Genomic DNA, 12,083 nt, shown 5'->3' on the forward strand with positions numbered 1-12,083 from the left:
CACTTAGCTATGTTTCCAACATACTTTAGATATTAAAGCAATGGTATAAATTATGGTGGCTCTTGTTAGTCTCTTGTGCCCCTCCAGCAGTGACCCAATATAAATAGAGTAAAGGAGCCAGTGTGATCATGTTTTTGGTCTTTTTCTTTATTTTTGACATGAAGAACTTTTTGTAATCTTAAATCTTATTGGTTAAATAATCTTATTGGTTAAAGCCCTGTAAAGTATCCTTTACATCACTTTTGTATCTTTTGGATATTTTTAGTTCTACTGGTTTAGTCTCTTCATAGCCAGACATCCTACTTAGGGCTGCAAAGAATTCTTCCTATAAGAAAGAAAGCTGGGTTGAGTAGTACTGGTTGGCAGTATCAGCAGCACCACTATACAGTTGATCATCAGAGGCTAGCTTCTCTGGGCCCACTGAGTTGAAAACATTAGCAGGACAGGCAAAGTTTCAATACCTATGAAGCTCCTCCCACCCCACCCTGCCACCATTATTTTGTAAATATCTAGTCTGGTATGGCCCTCTGAAAGAAGCAGGACATGGTCTGTAGTGGACAATTATAATCGTTTCAGGGAGCAGCCTTTTGTGTGCCAACTTCAGTCTCATCCTCACATGTGGGGAACCCCCGCCTCCATCTCAGTATCAGGCTTTTAGATTAGAGAAATGCTTATAATGCAAACCTGACTTGCTATGATACTTCTCAATGTCAAGCGATTAAAAAGCTTAGAACTTTTAAAATTCATAAGGATTGTGAAATAATTTGGGAAATATGCAGCCTAGCTTTAACCTCGTTTTAAAATATGAGAAAATCAGCCTGAATATATAAGATGATTTCTCTGCCTCACATATTCTAAGATTCAGAGTCAGAATATACTGTTGGTATGATTCCTTTTCTTGTTTTACCAGTATATAGTGAAGAAATAGCCACATTTTAAAGAAATTAACACCAGGGTAAGGAACCTGGGTTTGAAGGAGGAAATAGAGAGTCATGGGCAGATCCAGATGAAACTAGATAATAATACTTCACAAAAGGATGTTGTGCTAATACCTTCTGAGCTGAACAGTTGTTTTAATTGTATAGTATTTTCTACCAGCATGTGGTATTAGATGAGTTAGTTCTGTTAGCTTCTCCCTGACATACATGGCTGTAGATTAGTAACTTTTTTGTAAATAAATGGAGTTTTGGGCCAGCTAAAAGAACTGTGAGAATGGTATATGTAAACCTGATCCTACTGCTGGGGAAAAAACAACTGATAGCACATTTTTCTGAGATGAGAAAAGAAAAAACAATGTTTATTGAGAATCCACTTTGCGCTATGAGAGATATTTTATAAGAGACTTTCTCCTTATGAAGAGAGCAATATGATTAGTAGGTAGCAGTACTAACATACACAAAGCAACAGCATATAATACCAGTCAGTTTATATTGAAATGTTCATTGGTGTGATCTAGACTACTTAGGAAAATGAAAGACTAGGTGGTATGATCAGTGAAAAGTAGTACTTAGGGCAGCTTTTGGGAGCAGTGGCAATGGAACTGGGTGAGAACCATTCTAGGTAAAGAGACTGAGTGAAGAAGGTTAGCGTCCATCTTTTTTTTTTAATTTATTTTATTTTTGGCTGCGTTGGGTCTTTGTTGCTGTGCATGGGTTTTCTCTAGTTGTGGTGAGCAGTGGCTACTCTTCGTTGTGGTGCGTGGGGCTTCTCACTGCGGTGGCTTCTCTTGTTGCGGAGCACGGGCTGTAGGTACTCAGGCTTCAGTAGTTGTGGCTTGCGAGTTCTAGAGTGCAGGCTCACTTATTTGCTCTGCGGCATGTGGGATCCTCCCGGACCAGGGCTCAAACCCGTGTCCCCTGCATTGGCAGGCGGATTCTTAACCACTGTGCCATCAGGGAAGCCCCCAGCTTCCATCTTTGAATCAGAAGCTGGCGTTCTTTTTTTGAAGATGTAGCTCTCTGGTTTTTTTTTTTTTTTTCGGTACGTGAGCCTCTCCATGCTGTGGCTTCTCCCGTTGCGGAGCACAGGCTCCGGACGCGCAGGCTCAGCGGCCATGGCTCACGGGCCTAGCCGCTCTGAGGCATGTGGGATCTTCCCGGACCGGGACACGAACCCGTGTCCCCTGCATCAGCAGGCGGACTCTCAACCACTGCGCCACCCGGGAAGCCCAGCTCTCTGGTTTTGATAACTTACTGAGTTACCACTTGTTTCACCTGTGTTTGAAATATTCTTCTTTTGAAATTGTAGTTCATAAAAAGTTGTCTAATTTTTTTTTTAATTAAAGAGATGTTTCTATTGAGGTTTTTATGTTTAGCATGCCAGGCTGTTTTTCTACCAATTGTAAATATGCAGAGTTATAAGGGCAGGGGAAGGCTTTTACATTTTGAACTGACAAGCAGACTGCCTTACTTTTAAAGGTATCAGGAACATCTTGCATGCATGTGTTCCACAGAACTTGTTAGAAATGATGAAAGCTTGGATTGAGACTTTGGGGAAAAGGTAGAAAAGGGCATTCATGGAAGAGACTTTTAGGAAGTAGAGCACACAAGCATATAAGACCTTATGTCTCGTCCAAATTCGGGACTGGGTATATGAAGGAGGAGTCCATAGATCTGTTTGTTGGATAGAAATTTTATTATACAGTTGGTATACTATCATGATGGAGAAAAGTCTACCAAGTAAATTTTTTTAAAAACGCTTTTCCCTTAGTAACCGAACGAGGAAGGGATGCTGTCGGCTTCAGAGATCAAACAGTTGCCCCAAAGACTCCTAACAGGTCAAGAGAGAGAGACCCAGACAAACAAACTCAAAGTAAAGAGAAAAGGAAACGAAGGGGCTCCCTCTCACCACCTTCTTCTGCCTATGAGCGGGGAACAAAAAGGCCAGATGACAGGTAAGTGGCCTATGTGAGTTACTCTCTTTTCTGAGCAAGTCAAAAAGTACCCAAGTGATACACTTCTGATTTGGGGCAACAAGTGCTTTTGTAATAAATGTATTCTCTTGTGAGTGAGTATAAAAGGAAACTCTACTCATAACTATTGAGAGTCTCTTTTGACAGTAATAATAGCTGTTAAAACTAATAGATTTTTGGTACTCGAATGGCTTCTACTTCATAACGTTTAAATGCTATTTGAGGAGCCAGAGATTTGTTCTTTAAAGGGGAATGGGGGTTGCTGGGAGATAACCCTATGTTTTCTAGTGAATCTTATACCATACCAGTCCAAAATGTTGTTTGATCCCTGTGTCAGAGGCTGTCTTGTGATGCTGGTAGAAAAATAGGCCACATAATCACCTACTGGGTACTAGAAAACATTTGTTCTCGAGAAGTTCTTTTTAAATTAAATATACTTTTAAAAAAATTGAGATATAGCAGTCACGTAATGCAGTTGTCAGAATTTTTAATTTTGGGTTCTCTGGGTATGTAATAGTAATTCATCATGATTTTAATTTACATTCCTCTAATTACTAAGTAGATTGAACATTTTGCCATATGTTTATTGACCATTCCTGTTTACTCTTCTGTGAAGTGTCTTTTTATATGTGGTGTTCATTTATTAAATTTTGTCTTTTTAAGCTCTAGGGGTTCTTTTTTTATATTCCAAATATAATTCTGCAAGTATTTTTTCCCAGTTTATGACTTGTGTTTTGACTCTTTCTGTGTCTTTCAATACACAGAATTTATTAATTATGGTATAATTGAATATATCATATATATTGTATGTTTCCTTTATGGTTAGTGTTTACAGTGTTTTAAGAAATTCTTCCCAACTCTTGAGATGACTTTGTGTGTGTGTTTGCATTTTTTTAGCAATATTTAAGTCCTTAATCCATTGGGAATTAATTTTTGTATATATTTTAAGTTAGGAATCTGGTTTCATTTTTTTCTAGGTGAACACCCAGTTGTCCCAGCATTATTTACTGCTTGAAAGCTCCTCCTTTCCCCACTGATCTGCAGTGCTGCCTCTTTCCAACAGGTTTTCACATATGGGAGGATCTGTTTCTGGGCTCCTATGACTATCTTATATTTAAGTCTTGATAGCAAGTAGGGCAAATCCCTACTTGATCTTCTGGGATGCCCTGTCTTTTCTCAGATTTATTCTTCCTTAGAATCGGCTTTGAATATTTGAATGTTCTCTGTCTAGTTAGGTCTTCTTTAATATTTCTAATGAAGATAAAGTTTTTCATTAATGTCTTTGTTTATAGTTTTCTCCAGAATAACTTATTTTTTGGTGTATTTATTTCTGAGAACCCTAACTTCTATCACATATTCAGTTTGGTTTTGGTGTTTTGATATGCAATTCACCTTTGTATATTTATCCTATGTTTGTTAACCATACAAAACTTGTATTAATTTCAAGAGTATAGGATTTTTTTTTTTGCCCCACTGTCTCCTTTTTTGGTCATTGTCAACAGCCCATATCATATGAATTTGTTTTGGTTTTCCTTTCTAATTCTTATGCCTTGTTCATGTTACTTTGCTAGCAATACCTCCAATGCAAATCACAGAATGATAGCATTTTTTATCTTGGTAATTGATTTCTACTCATTTTGTTTCCTTCCACTTTTTTAGGCTTGCTATATTGTTTTTTAAATTTCTTAACTGGAACAATTGGGATTCTTAGCTCATTAATTCTTCTCTTCTAATAGAAGTGTTTAAGAACTGTAAGACTGCTTGAACTACTCTTGTTAATGCAGCTTCATAATCTAGTTTTAAATACTATTAGGATATACAATGTGTTTAAATTTCTTTTTGTTAAATTTTCAGTTGGTCATTAATTGATCTGTATGATAACAGTTCTTAGAATTTTACTGAAGCTTGCTTTATAGTCTCTTTTGTTTGATATTCATAGAAATATGCTTATCTTCCTTTTAGTAGGATTTAACTGGTATATCTTTCTTCCTTTTATTTCCTTTTATTTTATTTTATTTTTTATTTTTTGGAGCAGGGAAAGGTTTATCACAGGGCCATGCAAGAAGATGGGTGGCTCATGCTCTAAAAAAAACCCCAAGCTCCCTGAAGGGTTTCTGCAAAGCATTTTTAAAAGCCAGGTGAGGGAGGGGGGTCACAGGGTAAGTGATCGACTTGTGCACCATTCTGTGATTGGCTGATGGTGAGGTAACAGGGTGGTGTCACAGGGGTTAATATTATCAGTCCTTAGGCTTAAGGAGGCCTGGGGCTATGTGCTCCTGGTCTTTAAGTAGTTAACATCTTCCATTTGGTGGGGGTTTTCACATCTGTAAAACAATTCAGGAAATGTGCATCAAATACTGTTGTCTAGGTACTTCAGAGAGGAGCTAAAGCAGAGGATACAGGGCAAGCCCTGTCCCAGGAAGGCTCTTCCTTCCTTTTACTTTCAACTTTTCTGTGTCTAGTAAATAGCTTATAGCTGATTGGGTGTTTTTGTTTTTGTTTTTTTTAATATTTTATGGCAATTCTTTAACTGGTTGTTTCAATTTAATAAAATTTAAAGCTAATCAATATCCTGAACAACATAAGTACTTTAAGATACTTTAACTCTGACTATTCAGCCTTCCCAATTTACATGGTATTATTGTCCAGTATTATAATTCCTTCTCCCTCCTCCCATCAGTTATTGTTAATTTTTTTATGTAGACCAAATGATTTTTTTAGTTTGTTTACATTTACTAGTTTCTTTTCTTTCTTATTTCAGACCCCTTTAAATGGTTTCTTTTTTTTAAATTATTGTTTATTTATTTATTTTTGGCTGCGTTGGGTCTTCGTTGCTGCGTGCTTGCTTTCTCTACTTGCGGCAAGAGGGGGCTACTCTTCGTTGCGGTGCGTGGGCTTCTCATTGAGGTGGCTTCTCTTGTTGCGGAGCACCAGCTCTAGGTGCGTGGGCTTCAGTAGTTGTGGCTCGCAGGCTCTAGAGCTCAGGCTCAGTAGTTGTGGTGCTCGGGCTTAGTTGCTCCCTGGCATGTGGGATCTTCCCAGACCAGGGATCGAACCCGTGTCCCCTGCATTGGCAGGCAGATTCTTAACCACTGCGCCACCAGGGAAGTCCCTGAATGGTTTCTTTTAGTGAGTTTCTCTTCATAATATTTCAGTTTTTGTCTAAAAAGTCTTTTTCATATTTTGTTTGCATTGCTCACCCTCAATTTTAAAAATCAGCTATATTTAACCAGCAAGTATAAATTGCTTACAGTAAAATTCATGATTTTAAGTGTATTGTTCATTGAGTTTTGTCAAATGCATACAGTTATATAACTACAACCACAGAGGTTATATATTGGGTTGGCCAAAAAGTTCATTCGGGTTTTTCCATAACATCTTACAGAAAAATCCAAACGAACTTTTGGGCCAACCCAATAGAACATTTCATCACCTCATAAAATTATCTCTTACCCCTTTGTAGTGTGTCCCCTTCTTCTACTCCTAGTCCCTGGCCACGACTGATCTCCTTTCTGACTTGGTTTTGTCTTTTCCACAATGTCATATATATGGTATCATATACTATAAAATACATTCTGTCTTCTTTCACTTAGCATATTATTTTTGAGATATTCATCCATGTTATTATGCATCTCAGTTCTTTTTTGGTGCTTAATAGTAGTCCATTGTATAGATATACTATAGTTTGTTTATAAATTCATTAGTTGATAGGCATTTGGATTGTTTCCAGATGACTATTGTGAATATTACTGGCTATGAACAAGTCTTTATGTGAACATTTATTCTCATTTTTGAAAGGAAGTTCTTTTGGGTTGACAGTTTTTCTGAACACTTTGAAGCTGTTATTCTTCATTCTTCTGACTTTCCTTATTGATTTTACGAAACTTGTTGGTTGCTATTCTTTGTTAAGTAACCTGGCTTTTCTCTTGGCCTGCTTTTAAGAAGTTCTCTTTGTATTTGGTGTTCCGCATTATCGCTACCCTGCGTTTATATGAGGATTTCTTTTTTTTTTTCAACCTGGTTGAAATTCATTGAACTTTTTAAATTTGAAGATCATCTTCCAAGTTACTAATTCTCTTCAGATCTAATCTCTTGCTTAACCATACCATGGCTCGTATGGGCACTGAATTGAATTGAATATTAGGTTATTTCTTGGTTCGTGACACTTATTTCTATCCACGGACCTTTTCTCCATACATTTATTATAATGTAATGAGCCCTGGAAGTCCCAGCACAAGAGTCAGGATCTTAACAATTATATAAATCTTGCTATGTCACTTATTTCTGCACCATCCCCTGTCTTTACTACTTGTGATAACAAGTAGTATCTGTTGGATTCTGTGTTCATTGTACCCTGGCCTGCCTTTTTTAAAATATAGTTTTATGTCATCTAATATATATTTATTAAAAATATGTTAGTTTTAACTGTATGAAAAGGCTATTATTTTGCATTTAATTAGACGGTACTTTGTTTTGACTTGATATTTATTTACTAAGATTTATTCATAATAGTGTCAGTTTATTCATTTTTATTACTGTATAATGTTTTGTTATAAAGCTTTTTCTATTATGTATAGTGCTGTTATCTTATTTTGGTGTACATGTGCAAAAGTTTCTCTTGGATATTTAAGTAGAATTTTGCCAGGTATGTGCAATTTCAATTTTATATGATAATTGAGTTTTAATTTTCATTCTTTTTCCTTTCTAGATGCTTCATGGGGTTCTTATTCAAATCTGCCTGATAGTATTTTATGGTCCTGTTCCTTAGGCATATTTTTAATAGCCTCTTTTATCTTATTAAACATATTAAACATCTCTAATATTTTGTGTGTGATAATTCCAGTTATCAGCAGTCTTAGTATGTCTCTTCCTCTCACTTGTGTGTGTGTGTGTGGGGGGGGGGGGGTATTTTATAATTTTATAATTATATACCTTTTTTTTTGCTTTCAGTGAGATATAATTGACATACAGCACAGTATAAGATGTTAAGCATATGATTTAACTTACATACATCATGAAATGATCATCACAATAAGTTTAGTGAACATCCATCATCTCATGTAGATACAAAATTATAGAAATAGGGGAAAATATCTTTCCTTGTGATGAAAACTCTTAGGGTTTACTCTCATAACTTTCATATAGAACATACAGCAGTGTTCATTATATATGTATCACGTGGTACATTATATTCCTAGTACATGTTTATCTTCTATGAGTTTGTTTCTGTGAGTTTTTTTGAAGTATAATTGACCTACAGCACTGTTAGTTCCTGTTACACAGCATAGTAATTTGATATTTCTATACCAAAATGATCACCACAATAAGTCTAGTTACGGTATGTCACCTTACAAAGATATTACATAGTTTTTTACTATATTCCCCACACTGTACATTTCATACCGTGTGATTCATTTATTTTGCAACTGAATTTTTGTGCCTCTTAATCTCCCTTACCTGTTTCTTTCTTCCCCTCTCCCCTCTGGCAACCAGCTGTAACTCTGTTTGTTTTGTTTGTTCATTTGTTTTGTTTTTTAGATTCCACATACAAGTGAAATCATACAGTATTTATCTTTCTTTGTCTTACTTATTTTTCTCAGCATAATACCCTCTAGGTCCATCCATGTTGTTACAAGTGGCAAGATTAATTTTATTTTCTAATGAACTCCTGTTCCTTAGAACTTAATCTGTAGGAATTCATTGAGGCCTGGATTTAAGGTGCTCTCTTCTATAGACTGTTTGTATTTGTTTCTGCCAGGCAGCTAAGGGTACTACCACCCCACTAACACTTTAAAGGAAGTTTTCAACTAAGAGGTTTTTAGACCATATATTTTTTGTTGTTTGGATAAATGTTGTACCCTTATCCATGAATCTGTTATTAGATGTTTGTTTGCAATGAAACATCTTGAAATTAGTTGTCTTTTTCATTTTTGCCAAGAGCCTTTCTCAAAAGTTCGATTCAGTCCATAGAACTTCACAAAAGAATCTTTTAAGTCCTCGGTTCTCTTGTGAATGTTAGAGCTGATGGTTTCTTGGGGGCTTATTGGGGATACTTGTCAAAACTATCACAGGTTATTAGGTTTAGCAATATGATATTATACTTGGCACTGCACAAAGAAGAATATGTGAATATAACTCCCCATACTTTTATGTGTACATGCTTATCTTTCACTTAACTAACCTGTGTTGATATTAATAGGTGTACATCAAATTCTGTAGCTTTTATTAGTGTATTTGGGGTTTTGTTTTAATTTCAGAATTTGTAGTTACAGAACTACAGAACTTAACTATAAAGAGGAATCTATTTAGGATACTACATGTATCTTTAATTTGAAGTTCTAGAAGCTGAGGATAAGGATAAAGTTATTATTTTCATCTAAGTGTCTATTTCCTTGAGGTTCTCTCCTATCTGCAAAACTCCTTAAGTAATTTTGAGTATGATTTTCAGCCAGTGCCAAATTGGAGTTGGTGTGGTTAATGGTTTAGTATCGAGTGGCATAACATTTATTAGTGCTTCGGTTATGTCTCTGATTTAGGGGAAAACTTTTTGTGGTGCTCTTATTGTTTTCTTTCTAGATATGATACACCAACTTCTAAAAAGAAAGTACGAATTAAAGATCGCAATAAACTTTCTACAGAGGAGCGTCGAAAGTTGTTTGAGCAGGAGGTAGCTCAGCGGGAGGCTCAAAAACAACAGCAGCAGATGCAGAACCTGGGAATGACGTCTCCACTGCCCTATGACTCCCTTGGCTACAATGCCCCTCATCACCCCTTTGCTGGCTACCCACCAGGTTATCCCATGCAGGCCTATGTGGATCCCAGCAACCCTAATGCTGGAAAGGTGCTCCTCCCCACACCCAGCATGGATCCTGTGTGTTCTCCTGCTCCTTATGATCATTCTCAGCCCTTGGTGGGACATTCTACAGAACCCCTTGCTGCCCCTCCACCTGTGCCAGTGGTGCCACATGTGGCAGCCCCTGTGGAAGTTTCCAGTTCACAGTATGTGGCCCAAAGTGATGGTGTGGTACACCAAGACTCCAGTGTCACCGTCTTGCCAGTGCCAGCCCCAGGCCCAGTCCAGGGACAGAATTATGGTGTTTGGGATTCCAACCAACAGTCCGTGAGTGTACAGCAGCAGTACTCTCCTGCACAGTCTCAAGCAACCATATATTATCAAGGACAGGCTTGTCCAACTGTCTATGGTGTGACATCACCCTATTCACAGACAACTCCACCAATTGTACAGGTAACTAATTTTGGAAATTCTCTTGTCTGTTTTACTGTCTGTTTATGGGATGTTAAATCTGATGTGAGGGGGAAGTCCTGCCATTGATCACTTTTACATTTTGGCTAATTTTATATATACTAGTTATCTATTGTGTCACAAATTACTTAGCAGTTTAAAACAGTAAGTAATTATTATCTCATAGTTTCTGTGGGTCAGGAATTCAGAAGCAGTTTGGCTGGGTGGTTCTGGCTCAGAGTCATGAAATTACAGTCAGACTGTTAAGCAGGGTTGTAGTCATCTGAAGACTAGACAGGGGATGGAAGGTTTACTTTCAAGCTCACTCACATGGTTGTTAGCTGTCCTTGGTTCCTTACCACTCTCAATAGCGCTGCTTACAACATGCCAGCTGGCTTCCCCAAAAGCAAGTGATCAGCGAGAGAGAGAGAGAGAGAATAACTTTTGAAGTGTATTTTTGTGGTTTTAAATCAAATTTCTTTTCTTTTTTATAAAACCAATACATTAAAAAAAAAAAAGACTCTTTAAGTCATCGTCTTCACCACATTCCTATGTCTCTCCCATCATTCCTTGTCACCCCTTAAAGGTGAATTATTGTGGATGGCAGAGACTCCCAGAGTGTTTCCTGTACACATTACTTAGTATTGAAGTAACAGAAGTAATTTTTCTTCTGTTTGTATTTTTGTTATGAAGCTGTATCAAAATTTTGTCCAAAAGGCCGTGACAAAGTGTCCTGCTTTAATTCTGAAAACCTTAACTGTATTAACTGCCTTCATTTTGTTTGTTTGTTTGTTTGTTTATGGCTGTGTTCGGTCTTCGTTTTCATGGTGGGCTTTCTCTAGTTGCGGCGAGCGGGGACCACTGTTCATGGCGGTGTGCAGGCCTTTCACTGTCGTGGCCTCTCTTTTTGTGGAGCACAAGCTCCAGACATGCAGGCTCAGTAGTTGTGGCTCATGGGCCTAGTTGCTCCGTGGCATGTGGGATCTTCCCAGACCAGGGCTCGAACCCGTGTCCCCTGCATTGTCAGGTAGATTCCCAACCACTGCACCACCAGGGAAGCCCCTCCCTTCATTTTTTATGATCTCTTTAACCACATGTTTATATATTTTATTTTATTTTTATTTTTTTTTTATTTATTTTTTTTTTTTTTGCGGTACACGGGCCTCTCACTGCTGTGGCCTCTCCCGTTGTGGAGCACAGGCTCCGGACGCTCAGGCTCAGCGGCCATGGCTCACGGGCCCAGCCGCTCCACGGCATGTGGGATCTTCCCAGACCGGGGCACGAACCCGTGTCCCCTGCATCGGCAGGCAGACCCCCAACCACTGCGCCACCAGGGAAGCCCTATATATTTTATGAATTTGTAATTTTGAAGACTTGTAAGTTTTTTTTATCCCATGTTTTTCTGTGTAACATGATTCTTAACCATTTTTCCAAATTACTCTGTATTTTTGTGTGTGTGTGTGTATATATATATATATATGTATATGCATACATACACATACACTTTTTTTTTTTTTTTTTTGCGGTACGCGGGCCTCTCACTGTTGTGACCGCTCACGTTGCGGAGCACAGGCTCTGGACTCACAGGCTCAGCGGCTATGGCTCACGGGCCCAGCTGCTCCGCGGGATCCTCCCGGCCTGGGGCACGAACCCCTGTCCCCTGCATCAGCAGGCGGACTCTCAACCACTGCGCCACCAGGGAAGCCCAAGTATTACAATTTTATTTCCAGTTTTCAGTCTGTTCCTACCAAGGAGTCATTTATTGACTCCCTAATCTGCTTTTCGTGTGCTAGAGTAGTTGATAAATGGACTAAGATGGTTCAGACTATCCTTCCCTTCTTTATGAGATTAGTTGATCAGAGATGATGTTCGACTCTGGGTAATGAGAAGCATAGAGCATGTTGTTAGCGTGTGTATTTTAAGTCCTAG

At 38.0% G+C, this 12,083-nt stretch overlaps 1 protein-coding gene across 2 annotated transcripts in view; it reads left to right on the top strand.

Moving 5' to 3' along the window:
- SETD2 (SET domain containing 2, histone lysine methyltransferase) overlaps positions 1-12,083 on the top strand; it is a 119,760-nt gene that overhangs the window by 86,191 nt on the left and 21,486 nt on the right. For both annotated transcript variants that reach the window (XM_079713138.1, XM_079713139.1), the window contains exons 14-15: positions 2,710-2,893; positions 9,488-10,157. In XM_079713138.1, coding sequence (XP_079569264.1) covers positions 2,710-2,893; positions 9,488-10,157 — 854 coding nt within the window. The remainder of the gene's footprint in view (positions 1-2,709; positions 2,894-9,487; positions 10,158-12,083) is intronic.

The sequence above is a fragment of the Hyperoodon ampullatus genome (assembly GCF_949752795.1).
Source record: "Hyperoodon ampullatus genome assembly, chromosome: 10".
Classification (NCBI taxonomy): Eukaryota; Metazoa; Chordata; class Mammalia; order Artiodactyla; family Ziphiidae; genus Hyperoodon; species Hyperoodon ampullatus.